Consider the following 17,642-nt stretch of genomic DNA (forward strand, 5'->3'; position numbering starts at 1 on the left):
GCTTGCTATTTTTCTCTGAGCAATATTTTTTTAGTCTAAAAGTTTGTTTCTATATATATAATTCTTGTTTTTTTCCCCCCTATTAGGTATTATAAACACCAAAAAGATTGCCTGTCTTATTGGTTTGGAAGGAGGGCACATCATAGACAGCAGCTTGGCAGCTCTTAGGATGTTCTATGACCTTGGAGCCAGATATTTGACCCTCACTCACACATGCAATACTCCATGGTAATGTATAATATAAAACTATGTTTCTCTCTTCCAATTCTGTTTTACATGTTGTGCAAGTCCATTCAAATGAACTAAATGTGCAACTATAGCCATACAGGAGGTAGAAACAACAGACAAAGGCGATTTTATGTTCTGTACTTTAGAAAATGCCAGTGTTATGAAGACTACCTCTGGAGTTTGACTGGGACAACTAATCCAAAAACTACCTGGTTTGTTTGAAAATCCCCAATTTATATTTCACACTCACTATTAGGGCAAGACCACACGATGGGCTGCAGCAGGCTCTATATAAACTAATTAGGACTGCGCTGTTTAGTTGGTCTACATTGTTTATGACCGAACCTGCAATATTGTGGGGCCATTAGCAATAGACACCAACTAAACAGCAAGGTCTTAATTAGTTTAATTAGCGCCTGCTGCAGCTCGCAGTGCTAGTACGTAGCACGGCCACATCGCAACTGCGATATGACTGTGTCATATGTACGTACCCTTAACTGCCTGAAAGTGCCACCACTATGGTTTGTCTCAAGAGCTTGCACAATAGATGTGTACCTAGTATGAATAGGAAGTATGTAACTTTGCCTAAATCTGAGAATTGGGTAACACTTCAGAAGACTATAGAACTAACTTATAGTGCTATAAAGTATCAAACAAAATAATTATTTAATAAAGGGTTTGTGCTACTTACGTTTATCTTCATCAATCACTCTAGCTCCCATTCCTCTTTCTAAATGTACCTCTTTTGCAGTTTGCTCTTATCCCCCATGCTTGACTCCCACTTCCTGGTTTCTTATGAGTAGTGAGCACTCCTCACTGCCTATCTCGTGGGGAGCTGATAGGATGAGAATCACCATATTTGCGGTGGTCAACAGGCATAGATAAGGGGGCACTAGTCCTAAAGAAGATTAGGTCAACAAGATATTGAGATGGTTTGCAGGACAGAACAGTCAGAAGTCAGTTTTAGGGATTTGTGAAGGGAGGTCTGGTAATATTTGAATGTAGCTGTACAGTGGGGGCACAAACTTAATTTTACTGGTGGGCCCGAGGCACTCCAGTTCAACATTAGATAGGTGATATGTAGAGATAAGCAAATTTCACAAAATTTGTTTCAAGTCCAATTTGAGTGAATTGTCTGTCAGATTCAATTTGGTCTCAATCAATTTGACCCAAACCGAAAGTGCCCATATTGTCTTGAAAAGTCATGTATCAAACTAGGAGGTCTCCTAAGACTCAGGGGCGGATATACCGCTTGTGTAGCCTGTTTAAATGCACAGGGGCCCAGTGCGGGAGGAGGGCCCTTTTTATCAACGGCAGGGCAGCAGAAGTGATGATGAGTGCTTCAATTGGAGAAGTGCTCATCTCTATATTCATCTGTATCGCTGTCCCCAGGACAACAATACAGATGAATGGTGCGGCGGGGCAGGGGAGGGGCGTCTCCCTAGCCCGTTCCTCTGATAGGCTACAGGCACTAGGCCTGCAGCCTATCAGAGGCCGGTGCGATGATGTAATTGCACCGCCTGAGCCGTACAGTGTTGGACACAGGCCAGAAGAGGCCTGCATCACATCACTGAAAGCAGCATGGAGGTAAGTTATCAAGTTTATTGTTTTTATAATTTTTAGTATAGTATGGCAAGAAGGGGGGTGGGGGGCCCTATAAACTGGCACATTATGGGGGGCACTATGGAGACATCTAGTGGGACCCTATATGCTGGCACACATTATGGGGCCACTATGGAGAAGTGGGGGGCACTATGGGGGCATCGTCTGGGGTCCCTATATACCGGCAGACATTATGGGGGGCACTATGGAGAAAGGTGGGGGGGGGAAGGAGTACTATGGGGGCATCTACTGGGGCCCTATATACTGACACACATTATGGGGGGCACTATGGAGAAGTGGGGGGGGGCACCATGGGGGCATCTTCTGGGGTCCCTATATACCGGCACACATTATGGGGGGCACTATGGAGAAGTGGGGGGGAAGGAGTACTATGGGGGCATCTACTGGGGCCCTATATACTGACACACATTATGGGGGGCACTATGGAAAAGTGGGGGGGAGTTGCACTATGGGGGCATCTACTGGGGGCCCTATATACTGGCACACATTATGGGGGGGACTATGGAGAAGTGGGGGGGGAATGGAGCACTATGGGGGCATTATATAGGGGCATTTAATACTGGCACCCATTTTGGTGCCATTATGGGAAAGGGGGAAGCGGAGCATTATAGGGGCTTCTATGTGGGGCAGTCTATAGGGGCATTTTATACTGGCACATTATGGAGGAGCACTATGGGGGCACTATATAGGAGTATTTTATACTGGCATAAATTATAGGGGCCCTATGGGCACCTAAGCTCAACTGGGGGCACTAAGTGTTTTTTTTAGTGGCACACAGTACGGGTCATTGGAACACATAAGGGCACTCTGTGGACATTGGCTCTACTGGGGTCACTAACAGGGAGGTATTTTTTTTTGTGTTGAAAAAAGCAAATAGTGTGGAAGGCACACTTCTGGCTGTTGCAAGGAAACGTACCATATACAGTATATAGAAATGTAAATATTTATTCAATATATGTTAATATTAAAATCCAAATAGTTATAAAAACCATATACAGTAATAAAATAAATGAAAAAAGATAAAAAAGGGAAAAATAAAAAAGGGAAAAAATCACAATATATATATTTTTTTGTGTACTTATAATCCCTATACTGCGATTTATCCATACATAATATGATTAATCATTTTGGTTCAGTAGATTTAGCTAAAAACGTACTTTTATAATATGTAAATTACCTGTCTACCAGCAAGTAGGGCGGCTACTTGCTGGTAGCAGCCGCATCCTCCTATCATAATGACGCCCCCTCCGCATGTTGATTGACAGGGCCAGGGAACGGGATCGTTCTCTGCTGGCCCTGTTTGCATTCAAAATCTGGCACCTGCGCCATACCTGTCTTCAGTCGGCGCAGGTGCACTGAGAGGCGGACGCTCGCTCGGCGCTCCATCCTCAATGCGCCTGCGCCGGGTGTAGATGTGACGTCATCGGTGCAGGCGCATTGTCCGCCTCTCAGTACGCCTGTGCCAATTGAAGACAGGTACGGCGCAGGCGCCAGATTTTGAATGCAAATAGGGCCAGCAGAGAACGATCCCGTTCCCTGGCCCTGTCAATCAACATGCGGAGGGGGCGTCTTTATGATAGGAGGATGCGGCTGCTACCAGCAAGTAGCCGCCCTACTTGCTGGTAGACAGGTAATTTACATATTATAAAAGTACGTTTTTAGCTAAATCTACTGAACCAAAATGATTAATCACATTATGTATGGATAAATCGCAGTATAGGGATTATAAGTACACACAAAAAAAAAAAGTGGGGTGACAGAAGCCCTTTAAGAATGGAACTTAGTAGTGACACGAAAAACACAGTCCACACAATAATCTTCCCAAGTAGATACCATCAATTACCATTTTTAAGGAACTAGGTCCAAGTTGATCTTAATATATGGTTGTCTCATCTTAACATTTATGGCATATTGCTAGGGCAGTGGTGGTGAACCTATGGCACGGGTGCCAGAGGCGGCACTCAGAGCCTTCTCCGTGGGCACCCACACCCTGGAAAAAGTCTATGGTGTACCAATATGCCTTAGACTTTTCCTGACATTCATTCAGTTTGGGTACTCGGTATCTAAAAGGTTCACCATCACTGGCCTAGGATATGCCAAAAATGTCAGATAGGTAGGGATTCCACCTCTGGGATCCACTCCTATCTCCAGAACTGAGTACCCGAAGTGAAGAGAGAGCAGCCATGCATGCGCAGTCACTCTCCATTCACCTATTCACCACTATTGGAATTCCAAACACATCCACGCTGGCTTAGCTATTTTTGACAATTCCATTGCAGTGAATGGGAAAGTGTGCTTTCCTTCACTTCAGGGGTCTCGTTCTGGACATAGGAGCTGTTCCTAGAGGAGGGATCTGCACCTATGTGATATATGTGGCATATCCTAGCCATATGCCATAGTTATTGATATGGGACAACCCGTGTAACTCCTGACGACAGTCAACATTTGAAGTCTGAGCATATATATTCTTTTTTGTTGGTTAGAGTGGATACAGACTGAGGCGGTCGAACAGAAAGGCATTCTGGCCTTATGAAACATACCTCAAACAAATACAATTAATTTCTTTAAATTAATGGCATATGTTTCTCCAGATCAAGTACAGAAAAAAAAATTATGGAACCACAATGTTATCTTTCACTGTAATCCTGCTTAATGCTAATGAGATGATTGCTAACCCTGTCCATGTGTACACTGCACAAGCTGTATAGTATTACCAACAAAACAGGAAATGTTAGCTGTGTTCACATCTGATCTGTGTAATCCATACAAGCGAAAAACCACAATGTAGCATGCAACAGACACTTGGTGACTGATGGACTCAAAGTAGAGCAGGTTCGCTTCCACTGAAGTTTCCATCGTCCTGACTTGAAACATATCACTGCATGCAATGCTATTTTTATCGTCAAAAACATTGAACAGAAACTCTGATGCAGATATGAATAGAGTCGTACTCGAGGGCTCAGGATGAAATCTTCATTATTGAAAAAAACATTTTAGACTTACATTTTTCAAAATTTGTATAACAAAAAAACATAACAATAGGCCGTTTCTGACGCTAGAAACCATTCAATTCTCTTCATAAATAAGGATTTAAAGCGTCACTAACTTTTCACATAACTTTTGATATGCCATACAGACATATCAAAAGGTGTGATCGATGGGGGTCTGAGTGCTGAGGCTCCCACCGCGCGCTCTCTCCTCACTGGTGGTAACGGGATCAGGAAGGGCCCTAGACTTCTATGGAGCCCGTCTTATGCAACGAGGTGAGAGAACTTGATATACACTGACTTCTCTCCCCTTCATAAATTTGATCAGATTTTCATGCAAGTCCTAAATGTAGAAAAAGTTAACCTAATCAAACAGGTGAGTAAAAAAATATTAGACTAGTAATTTATTTATTGAGGAAAATGATCCAATATCTGTGAGAGGCAAAACCTATGTGAACCTTTGCTTTCAGTATCTGGTGTGACCCCCTTGTGCAGCAATAACTGCCACTAAACATTTTTGTTAACTGTTGATTGGTCCTACACATCGGCTTGGAGAAATTTTTGCCCATTTCTTGCCTGATTTCCTCCCTTGAAATGCTCACTTCAGGTCCTTACACATTTCTATTGAATTAAGGTCAGGATTTTCACTTGGCCATTCCAAATCTTTAATTGTATTCTTCTTTAACCATTCTTTAGTAGAAGACTTGTGTGCTTAGGACTGTATTACACTGGCCTCGGCCAGATAATCACTAACAAGCAATTGTAGGAACGCTCGTTAGCGATGGTCTGCCTTTGTATAGGTGCCGCTGATTGCCTGATGAGCGAGCAAATGCTCAATCATCAAATAATCGCATCTTTGATGCAGTCACAAAAATCATTTGCTGGCAGCAGATTGTGCTCTCTAATCACGCTCTACTGCTTGTATGGGGGCGAGCGATGGCATTAGCGATTGCTTCTCCTCATACTGTGGAGGAGATCGCTGCATGGACGAGCAGGCAATTGTCAGGAAGAAACGCTTCCTGATTTGATGGATTGGTAGAGTCCAAACTCTTCAGAAATGGTTTTGTAATGTTTTCCAGCCTGATGAGCTTTAACAACTCCTCTTTGTTCCTGTCATGATACACTACCCCAAACATGTGTTGTGAAGATCAGACTTTGATAGATCCCTGATGTTTAAATTAAAGGGGTTGTCCAGGTTCAGAGCTGAACCCGGACATACCCATTATTTCACCAAGGCAACCCCCCCCTGACTTGAGCATCGGAGCAGCTCATGCTCTGATGCTCTCCCTTGCCCTGCGCAGCATCGTGCAGGGCAAGGGCTCTTTTATTTACTATAACACACTGCCGGGCAGAAGCTTCCGCCCAGCAGTGTGTTCAGTGACCGGCTGTGATAGGTGGGCTTTAGCGCTGCCCTAGTCGTTTTACAGGCTAGGGCAGCGCTAAAGCCCGCCCATCAGTACCAGTGACGTCACCGGGCTCACTGCTGGATCGAAGCCTCCGTCTGGTACGTCACCGGAACTCCACAAAATGCCTTTGCCTACCCCATTCAGCGCAGGGCAAAGGAGAGCATTGGAGCATGAACTGCTCCGATGCTCTTGTCAGGGGGGCTGCCTGGGTATTCTGGGTATGTCCGGGTTCAGCTCTGAACCTGGACAACCCCTTTAAACAGGTCACCTACTCACACCGGATTGTCAACCCATTGATTGAAAACACCTTCAAATTAGCTGCAAATCCTAAAGCTAATTTCAGATGAGTGTGTCTACTGTGGGAAACGCGCTTCGTGTGGGAGCATGATTTCCTGTTATGGACACTGCTCCTGTGACAGGACCGCACGGCATTACATACAAATCATTACAGTTGAGGTCAGGCAGAGACCCACAGCGTTATAAATCATTATAATGCCCTGTGGCGCGTGCACCCATGTCACAGGAGCAGCGTCCATAACGGGAAATCGCGCTTCCATGTGGAGCGTGTTTCCACAGTAGACCCACTTGTCAGAAATTATGTGATATTTGATCGTTTTCCTCAATAAATAAATGACTAAGTCTAATATTTTCGACTCATTCGATTTTGTTATCTTTATCTACTTTAAGGACTTGTGTGAAAATCTGATGTAGTTTAAAGTTTAATTTATGCAGAAATATAGAAAATTCTAAAGGGTTCACAAACTTTCAAGCATCACTGTACATCTACTCATAACCATTTTCCCAACTTTGATAAATACATCCGTTCATAACCACTTTCCTGATTCTGATAGATACATCCGTTCATAACCACCTTCCTGATTCTGATAGATACATATGTTCATAACCACCTTCCCAACTCCGACAGATACATCCATAAACCATCTTCCCAACTCCGACAGATACATCCATAAACCATCTTCCCAACTCCGACAGATACATCCATAAACCATCTTCCCAACTCCGACAGATACATCCATTTAAACCATCTTCCCAACTTTGATAGATACGCCTGTTCAAAACAATCTTCGCAACTCCAATAGATACATCTATTCATAAACATCTTCCCAACTCTGATTAGTACGTCCTTGCGACAAATGTTTTCTGCATTAGGCCACGCCTCTAACTCCACCCAAAACATAACTAAACACCTAATCCCACCCAGTCACCTAAATGCCCCACATAGTAATTATTCCCCCTTTATGCCACTACACAGTAGGTATGCCAGCATTGTGCCTCGTTCACAGTGGTTATGCCCAGATATGTGCTCCCTCATAGTAGATGTAAAGGGGGAATATTAATCACCAATATTATGCGAATATCGATAATTAATATTCCTAAATAGGAGGAGCCGTCTAGTGATGACTCCGCCTATTTATGCCTTTATATAACAATAATTACACAATATCTTCGCTATGCCTTACACTAATCACTATACTAGCTGCATGCGCCTTACTTACTACCGCTAACAAGTACACACTACACAAAGGGTACAAGTAACACAGTATTTTTTACAATACACTACGCACACAATACTGTCAACACAACACTAAATATACAGTACTTAACTACTCTACACGTTCCCAAATTCCACCCACAAACTAACTATACAATACATACATACACAGTGGCGCACCTACAGGGGGGGTCCAGCGGGTCTGGACCCCCCCCCCTAGAACAACCAGCCCAAATTTTTTTTTTCATCCTCCAGGGCCGCACCACAGGCGGCGCGGCCCTGGATGTAAATTGCGGGCATTTGCGGCGGCGGTGGTGGGGGGCCGTAGGAGATGAGCGCTTCCATTGTGGAAGCGCTCATCTCCATATCTAATGCATCTATATCGCTGTCCTTAGGACAGCGATATAGATGGCTGTGCTGCGGCAGAGCAGGGGAGGGAGAGGCGTGTCCCTCCCCTGTTCTTCTGATAGGCCGCAGGCACTAATGCCTGCAGCCTATCAGAGGCCGGCTCTAGCAGCGCGATGACGTCATCATCGTGCTGCCTGAGCCGGGCAGCACACAGCAGGGACACAGACCGGAAGAGGCTGCTGGAGGTAAGTATCAGTGTATTTTTTGTTGTTGTTTTTTTGGAGGGGGGGAGCTGGCACTATGGGGGCACCAAAGGGGAGCTGGCACTATGGGGGCACTAAAGGGGAGAACGGCACTATAGGGGCACTAAAGGGGAGCTGGCACTATGGGGGCACTAAAGGGGAGCTGGCACTATGGGGGCACTAAAGGGGAGAACGGCACTATGGGGGCACTAAAGGGGAGCTGGCACTATGGGGGCACTAAAGGGGAGAACGGCACTATGGGGGCACTAAAGGGGAGCTGGCACTATGGGGGCACTAAAGGGGAGAACAGCACTATGGGGGCACAAAAGGGGAGAACGGCACTATGGGGGCACTGAAGGGGAGCTGGCACTATGGGGGCACTAAAGGGGAGAACGGCACTATGGGGGCACTAAAGGGGAGCTGGCACTATGGGGGCACTAAAGGGGAGAACGGCACTATAGGGGCACTAAAGGGGAGCTGGCACTATGGGGGCACTAAAGGGGAGCTGGCACTATGGGGGCACTAAAGGGGAGAACGGCACTATGGGGGCACTAAAGGGGAGCTGGCACTATGGGGGCACTAAAGGGGAGAACGGCACTATGGGGGCACTAAAGGGGAGATGGCACTATGGGGGCACTAAAGGGGAGAACGGCACTATGGGGGCACTAAAGGGGAGCTGGCACTATGGGGGCACTAAAGGAGAGAACAGCACTATGGGGGCACAAAAGGGGAGAACGGCACTATGGGGGCACTGAAGGGGAGCTGGCACTATGGGGGCACTAAAGGGGAGAACGGCACTATGGGGGCACTAAAGGGGAGCTGGCACTATGGGGGCACTAAAGGGGAGAACGGCACTATGGGGGCACTAAAGGGGAGCTGGCACTATGGGGGCACTAAAGGGGAGAACGGCACTATGGGGGCACTAAAGGGGAGCTGGCACTATGGGGGCACTAAAAGGGAGAACGGCACTATGGGGGCACTAAAGGGGAGAACGGCACTATGGGGGCACTAAAGGGGAGAACGGCACTATGGGGGCACTAAAGGGGAGCTGGCACTATGGGGGCACTAAAGGGGAGAACGGCACTATGGGGGCACTAAAGGGGAGAACGGCACTATGGAGCATCTGGTGGTACTTTTTTTTTGGGTGGCACTTCTTACTGGCACATTATGGGGGAGAGGAGCACTATGGGGCATCTGGTGGCACTATAGGGGCATTATTTGGGGGCACTAAGGGGAAGTGGGGGCTCTAAAGGGGCCTTTATTCTTATTGGCACATTATGGGGGCATTATGGCATCTGGTGGCACTAAGGGGGCATTTTTTACTGGCACTATGGGGGAGAGGAGCACTATTGGGGCATATGGTGGCACTTAGAAGGGGCATTTTTTACTGGCATATTATGGGGGACACTATGGGGAAGGGGGAGAGGAGCACTATGAGGGCATTTACTGGGGCACTATATAGGGGTATTTTATACTGGCATACATTATGGGGACATTAGCTCAACAGCGGGCACTAAGCGGGGGTATTTCATGTACTGTCATATTCTAGGGAGAATTATTAGTACTAGGAGGTATTATACGGAGCTTTGCTAATACTGGGGGGCTATGAGGAACATGATTACTAGTATGGGCACTATAGGGGCATTATTACTACTAAGTGTGCTCTGGCAGAGAATGATTTCTATTTTGGGGAGCCCTGTTACTTTGGGGGGCACCCTGCCACTGTATCAGCTTAGCACAATAATTTTTGGGGGACATTATCTTTATACTATTAGTGTTTGGGCGCAGTTATTTTTTTAGAGCACTGTGTGCCAATAATTGTTGAGGGGGGCACTATCTGTGTGGTAGTAGTATTTCCAGGGGGACTGTTTCTGCAGTATAGTATTGGGGCACTATCTGTGTGGTAACAGTATTTTCAGGGGGACTGTTTCTGCAGTATAGTATTGGGGCACAGTGGGCACAGTATTGGGGGTGGCAGGAAAGGGTGTACAGAAGATGTGAAGATGATGGAAATGTGGGAAACTAATGTCTGTTTGTTAACCTCTGCAGAGATGGGAGATGGCTGAAAAATCATTATGGCGGTCTGATCTGAATGGAGAAGATGAGGAAAGAGAACGTCTACAACAAAGGTGACATCACTGGATGTAAGAGGTAGGTGGCGCTATGTAGGAGAGGAGATGCTCCGGCTCCTCCCCCTGCCATTTGCAGAAGGAGGATTCAGAGCTGGGTGAGGACGGTCAAAGGGGGCAGCAGGCCACGGGCGGGTGGCAGATGGTGGGGGGAACCACAGGCCTTGAGCAGGATCTGGGGAGGGAGGAGAGCGGAGGAGCTTCCTGGCTGTAGCCGGCTGTCTATTGTATAATGTGAAGCAGACAGTGCAGCCAGGACAGACCTCCCCTCTCTCCGTATGATGTGTAGAGACAGACCGCAACTATAGAATGTCAGCTGTACAGTGTTTGTTGGGAGTGGCCTATTATATGTAGGAGGGGCTTTTAATAATGGGCGGGGCCAAAAATAATTCCTACAGAGCTTTTAGAATCGCCAAGTAAAAGAATCAGTGCAACACACTACACCCCTTTCCTGCATTTTTAAATATAAAGGGGGCTTTGAAAAATTTAATTAGCACAGCGCACTACACATGCCACATTTTTTTGCCTTTCGGACCCCCCCTAGACAAAATTCCTGGGTGCTCCCCTGTACATACATACAAGTAACATTAACAACCCACCCACCTGACTAATATTATATCCCTAGGGGGCACGACGAGGGTTAACGGGGGTCGTGCTGGGGTAAAGCAGACCACAAACCGATGCAGGGGTGATAACCAAGGGAATGGGGGTATGGCAGGGGTTTATCAGGGGAACCAAGGGAATGAGGGTATGGCAGGGGTTACCAGGGGATGTGGGTATGGCAGGGGTTAATCAGGGGAACCAAAGGAATGACCAGGGGATGTGGGTATGGCAGGGGTTAATGCCAGGGGAATGTGGGTATGGCAAGGGTTAAATAGGATAGTGGGGGGTTATTGAATCGTTGGTGGGAATAGGATAGTGGGGGGTTATTGAGGGGTTAATCGTTGGTGGGATAGTGGGGGGGCTTAATAGGAGATACTTAGGGGTCTTGCTCGTTGTCCAGGGGGGCTCGTCAGTCCAGGGGATGATCCTCCAGGTCAGGTGGGCGGCCGGCTCTCTTTGACTGCTGAGCGGAGCGCCGCCCGCCTATTTAAACTTGGCGGCGCCCGCTCGCAGTCCTCCTTTTGCCGCCGTGCGCATGCGCACGGCCGGCCTGAACACGTGGGCCGGCGCGGTGATGTGACGTCACCGCGCCGGCCCGAGGATCTCGGAGCGCGCTTCCAGGGGGGGGGGATCCTTTGATCCTCCCGCCTGTGAAGCGGACGCCTACCAGCCACTCACAGGGGCATGGGAACTCTTTGTTCCCATGTCTCTGTTAGGTGTACCATCTCCGGCGCGATCGGAGATGGTGACAAAGGGCAGAGGATCTCATTGATCCTCTGTCCTTTGTAGAGGCCGACGCTGGACATGATTGTCCAACTGTCGGTCTCCTCCACCCCTCCAGCAGGCAGCACTGATTCCGGCATATATGCCCATAGATGCTTGGGGCACATCTATAAGCATATATGAACGGACAGTACATATGGGGGCATAAAGGGGGCACATATATATCAAAGGGGGCAATATCAAGGGGGCACATATATTTCAAGGGGGCATGTCAAGGGGCACATATATATATCAAGGGGGCATGTCAAGGGGCACATATATATCAAGGGGGCAATATCAAGGGGCCACATATATATATATAGATTAAAGGGGCACATCACATATATACACACATGTATATATGTTTATGTATTCGCGGGCCACACTGTATGAATTCCCACAGGGGCATGGATGAGCCCCTGGGGAATATCGGATGGCGGATGGGCACAGGTGCTGGGCACATCTGCGCACATCGCCCTCTGCACCGCCAATACATACACATACATACACCCATACAACACGCTCCACCCTTCCTCAACAATCCCCCTGTTGTCGGAAATACGACAATATCATGGGGGGGGAAGGGTGGAGGCATCTTTGTCCCCTTCAACCCCATCCTCGGTGATGGTCCAGGAAAACCGGAGTGCACCCTGTCTCTTAGGTACCTAGACATCATCTAACCCAACGACTTCCTTTGACCTGCCCTTCACTGTAACCGACTCCTCCATCCACAGGATACACCGTCGTCTTCTTTTCCCAGGAACTCTTCTGCCTTGATTGTTACGGTGTCAGCCCCTCCTACTGTCATCTCTTTCTGGACTTCCGGAGTGGCTTGTACCTCGCAGTCTTTGACTGGTCTTTCTCTCATTCTTCCGGTGTCGGTCACTCCTGAAGTTTAGAATGACCACACCCTCGCTGTCTCTCGGCAATTGCTGCCGATCTTCAGGTGTCGTCCACGCCCAAGGAATCTGGAGTGGGTCCACCCTTACAGTCTCAGTCTCCATTTTGCGTCATGTCTTGTTCCATCTTGATCGAAGGATGGGTGCGGTTCTCCCATGGACAGCTGAATCGGTCTTTACGAGGCAGGTCAGATCTTTCTTCAATAGAGGTGATGTCATGGTACCTAAATTCTAACAACGGGAATACCTCCGTTACACTACACATCCAGGTTTTCCCTCATGATCCTTACCGTTCAGGGGTCAAAGTGGCAAATGGCAACCAGAGGGGCCTGTCCCTATCGTGCCCTATTCTATCCCCATTCACACCACCTATTTACACAATAACCCCCAACCCCCCAAACCCAAGAGTTCCGTCCAATTGTCCTGTCCTTTGGGTGATTAGGCCTCAGGACTTCTTGTGAAGTCAAGCCCTGGGCCTTCGGCGGTTGACTTCATGAAGTGCCGTCTGGTTCTGGTTTAGTTGGTCCGTTAGTCTCTTGACTCTCCGATACATCCACCATAGTCCAAGGTACATGAGTCCAACCAGAACCAGAAGCACTATCACCGGGTGTATCAATAAATTGAAAAATGACGTTGCCTTAGGACTGTATCCGAAAAGACTCTCCCACCACGAAACCTTTGAGTCCTTGTCCAATGCTGTGGCAACCGCGATAATCTTTGTTCTGTCATGGGTGAGTTGAATGGTGGCTTGCTTCTCCGTCTCCCGAAGACGTTGTATGATCTCTTCCTCTTGGCTGGAATCCATCAGGAGATGTCTAAGTTCTTTGCCGAACCCAAGAGGAATCTTCTGAAGTCTTACAGGAACATCGGGGCGGATGTCAAGTCTTTTCTCTGGGGTAATTGGGGTTCTTCCCTGCTGCTCTGCGACATTCAAACCTAAAACGGGACTAAGGGTGCAGTACGCTCCGGGGCGGAGTGTTCCTCGTTCGGTGCAGTTAAGCCCAAAAATTGCATATGATGGATCACTCCCTTGGTACCAACACCAATACCCCTGCCCCAAATATTTCAAAGAGGATGAGGGCATTGGGTTGGCCTTCATCTCACAGGACCCCTCGGTGTTCCAACACTGGTGTCTGAGCATCCGCTCCCGACTACCCTGACAGAGGATGGCATTCTCCTTTATCCGACATCCCTCTGTATCAAACAAAGAGGGATGGCCCTCCTCATAGGTTAGAACGCCCGAGGGGAGCTGGGGATGAAGCACCGTCTGGTTGTTAATCATCGTTCCTAGATTGATGACACTGTATCCTTGTCTGATGCGACCGGATACAGGTGCCAGGGACGAAGCAGTGCAGGTTAAATTTTGACATCCATGCCACTGAACCACCCACCAGTTGGTGTGATTAATGGCAAAAGGAGAAATCAGTGGACTTATTCGCTGACGGAGGTTGAATGGGAAGTGGCCGTTGTGAAGTGCCGTGACCATATGTTTAAGGTTGTCCGAAAGTTCACTCTGGACCTGCGTACACGCCAGAGCAAGCTGAGCCCGATCCTGCTCCTCCAAAAGACCCACAACTAACCTCCTAAACTTCTCACGTATAGCAGAAGATAGAGAGGTAGTGGCATCAATGTGCGAGTGTTGTAAACCCTCTAAGACGTGGTCCACATCAATCTGGGTCTTGAATCCTTCCCCGGCGTGTTGCGCAACCTCCCCAAGCTTACTTCTCAGGACTTCCATATCCATAGTGTTCAGGGCACCCACTCCCAAAGCACCTCCGCCAAGTCCCATAGCCACCAGGTCTCTCCTCCCCCTGTTCTTCCTGGGTCGAGAGTCGTCTTTCCTGACCTCTTGCCCCGCCTCTATCCAACCTCTTACCATGTCAATTTGGTTCCTAACGAACTCCTCACACCTGTGATCCCAGTGATCAACTCGGAAGTCATCTACGGAAATTCTCCAGGTAAACAGGATGAATTTTGCCTCCGTGATGATCTTCCAGGGGGATGACAGTTGAGGAGCTACAGGGTCTGCCAATTGATGGATAGGGGTGGTGCAAGAGTCTGAATGTGGTCTTACGGGTTGGAGACCTTCTGTTTCGTAAGGGACCCTTACTACCGTAACACAGACCTGTCCCCGTCCTTTGAATGGATACCATTGTTCGTCTTCTCCAGCTTGTAACACTAGTTTCCCTACGGGTTTGGTTTGAGACAGATAGACCCATTGAGTAAAGGTCCAGCACCCTTCGTCGGCTGCCTCGCAAAAAGGCCACTTGAATGAACCAGTCTATATTGATGTCAAAGTTAATGTCCCTGCCTCTGGGGTCTGTCCAATCGGAAGACACATACCTACCCCGGTATTCCTCAGTCATAGGGGTACCATCCATCCATACATCCACTGTAGGGGTGTCCACCCCATTACACACTAAATCCCACCTCCAGGGATTAGTGTCTAACATCACCATCTGGGTATCCTGTTCCCAGTGGGCATAGGTGACGAAATAGTATCCCGTCACCTCAGGAACGCAGTTGTCTCTCATGATCGTAATCATGAAAGACCGTATGGATGGAGACCCCTTTAACTGCGCATACCTTGGGTCCTTGGCATCGGTCCGTACCTTTAAAACTGTGGCTCGATACAAACCCTCCAGTTTTACCGGACCACTCTGATCATTCCAGATGGCCTGATCAGAGTCACTGCAATTTAACTTTAACATCATTATGCTGGTTCGCAAGTAATCTGTGGATACATGTCCCTGTACATAACTGGATTCCCTGGTGATAATCATCTGGGAATCCCTCAACATACAATAAGCCTTCAGGGTGCCTTTTACCGGAATGGGCCTATCGAAATATGTCCTAACCCTCAACCCGTTTCTGCTATCCTTCCCTAGGAAGGTAGCTTTCAGGATATACCAACCGCTGTACTCTGCCCCAGTGACATCTTCAGGACTCAGCAAACCCTCCTTTGTACACAACACTGAGGTAGTGTTGGCTCTCACTTGCTGGTAAGGGTGCAGGTGTGGATTCCTAGACACCCATCTTAAGGATTTGATAGGTACAGGGTCCAAGTCCTGAAAATGCCTGTATTCCTTGAGACAGAGAGCGTGCAAGTCATGTTGTATGGCAGACACATTCTCCACCGGGGTATAATGCTGAATTACACCGTTGGCAAAACCCTCTCTCTGGAAACCATACAGATACCATTGACCTGGTGTAAAGGTAACGTGCTCGTATGGTTCCAGGATTTTGCCACCCAAACATTCCACCATTAAAAGGCCGGGTCCATCAAGTGATATGCTGGCCATACCAATATTAGTCCCCAGGTCCTCCCCTGAAGAGGCTGAGCCTGCCACCAACATGCTTACCACCAGTGTCACAAGCTGGATACGTATCCCATTCAGAGGATGCCTAGCTCTTCCCTGGTAGTGAGGTCCCATGGAGTGTCTCCCTCTTGTGTTCTGCAATGAGATGGAATGTGTATAAGTGTATCGGATTCACCTTCGATCCACCAAGCCATTTTCTCCCCCCCCCCCTCACCCAACTCGGAACGGTCTTCGTTATTGAGTTGGGGAGGCTCGGGTGGCTTTGGCCTGGTCGATGTGAATCCAAAAAACTTCCTGGCGTCTACGGGATTTCTTCTTGCTCGTGATAGGCCTTTGTACCTTCAGCATGGTGTCCCCCATCACTTCAAGGACCTTGTACGGTCCTTCCCAGTTTGCGTCCCATGGGCCGACCCGACGAAAGACTTTCACCATTACCATTTCTCCTACAGAGGGCATAGGTGTTTCCCCCTGTAGATACGGTTTGTGTAACCGTATAGCTGCATGAGGCAGTAACTCCTTCAGGTTCTGCTGAACCTGTTGAAGAAACAAGTCCCTGGCGATGGCGTTCTTCGTGGGCTCCGACACTTGGGGTTCGTTTGGTAGACATAGGGGCATCTTACGTCCGGTCATGAGTTCAAATGGGGAGATACCGGTACTAGAGGCCTCTGTGGCTCGGATACCCATTAGCACAGCTGGAAGGGAGGTTACCCAAGAGGAACCTTTCTCCAGCAGTGCCTTGGAAAGCCGGGTTTTGATGGTCCGGTTCATCCGCTCTACGATGCCCGCTGACTGAGGGTGATAAGGGACATGAAACCTTTGCTTTATGTCTAGGAGACCACAAAGCGCTTTCATGACCTTACCCGTGAAATGGGTCCCTCTGTCGGATTCTATCAATCTGGGTAACCCCCATCGTGACAGAACTTGTTCCCAGAGAACACGGGCAGTGGTGGAGGCCGAATCATTGACCGTAGGGATGGCTTCTACCCACTTCGAGAAGACATCCACTACCACCAGGGCGTAACGACAGTTACGACTCCCAGTTGGCAAAGGTCCGATGAAATCAATTTGGATAGCGGACCATGGACCATCGGCAGGAGGAACCCGCTGTAACACTGGCTTCAAGGCAGATGCCCTTGGGTTAACCTGAGCACACACCAGGCACTGTTGCGTAACCTCCTCTACTGTGTTGGACATTCCGGGCCAGTACAATTTGTCTCTCAGGAGAGGCAAGAGCTTATTCCGGCCAAGATGTCCAAACATTTGGTGGTTCAACCGTGTCAGCTCTGCTTGCAGATGCTGAGGAACCACCGGGAGAGGAAGCGACTGTGTACCGGTGTCGTAACACAGGATCCCCTGTTGTAAGGACCAGGGATGCTGTGGTACTTGGATGTGTGTCATTAGAAGAGGATCCTTAGCTTGTTCCTCCTCGAATGACACCGGGCTGTCACTCAGATGGGTATGTGCTGCAATCCGGAATGCGGGCAGTGGCTCAGTGCCTGGTTCCCTAAAGGTCCCAGATACTGCTGCTAGTTTTGCCAGTTCGTCTGCCTGGTTGTTACCTATTGTCAAAGGTTCATCCCCT

The 17,642-nt window shown here is 48.2% G+C and overlaps 1 protein-coding gene across 6 annotated transcripts in view; it reads left to right on the forward strand.

The window, feature by feature from the left end:
• LOC122920624 (dipeptidase 2-like) overlaps positions 1-17,642 on the forward strand; it is a 128,811-nt gene that overhangs the window by 74,036 nt on the left and 37,133 nt on the right. For all 6 annotated transcript variants that reach the window (XM_044270276.1, XM_044270275.1, XM_044270278.1 and 3 more), the window contains one exon: positions 87-228. In XM_044270276.1, coding sequence (XP_044126211.1) covers positions 87-228 — 142 coding nt within the window. The remainder of the gene's footprint in view (positions 1-86; positions 229-17,642) is intronic.

Source organism: Bufo gargarizans, chromosome 10 (genome assembly GCF_014858855.1).
Source record: "Bufo gargarizans isolate SCDJY-AF-19 chromosome 10, ASM1485885v1, whole genome shotgun sequence".
In the NCBI taxonomy this organism is placed as follows: domain Eukaryota; kingdom Metazoa; phylum Chordata; class Amphibia; order Anura; family Bufonidae; genus Bufo; species Bufo gargarizans.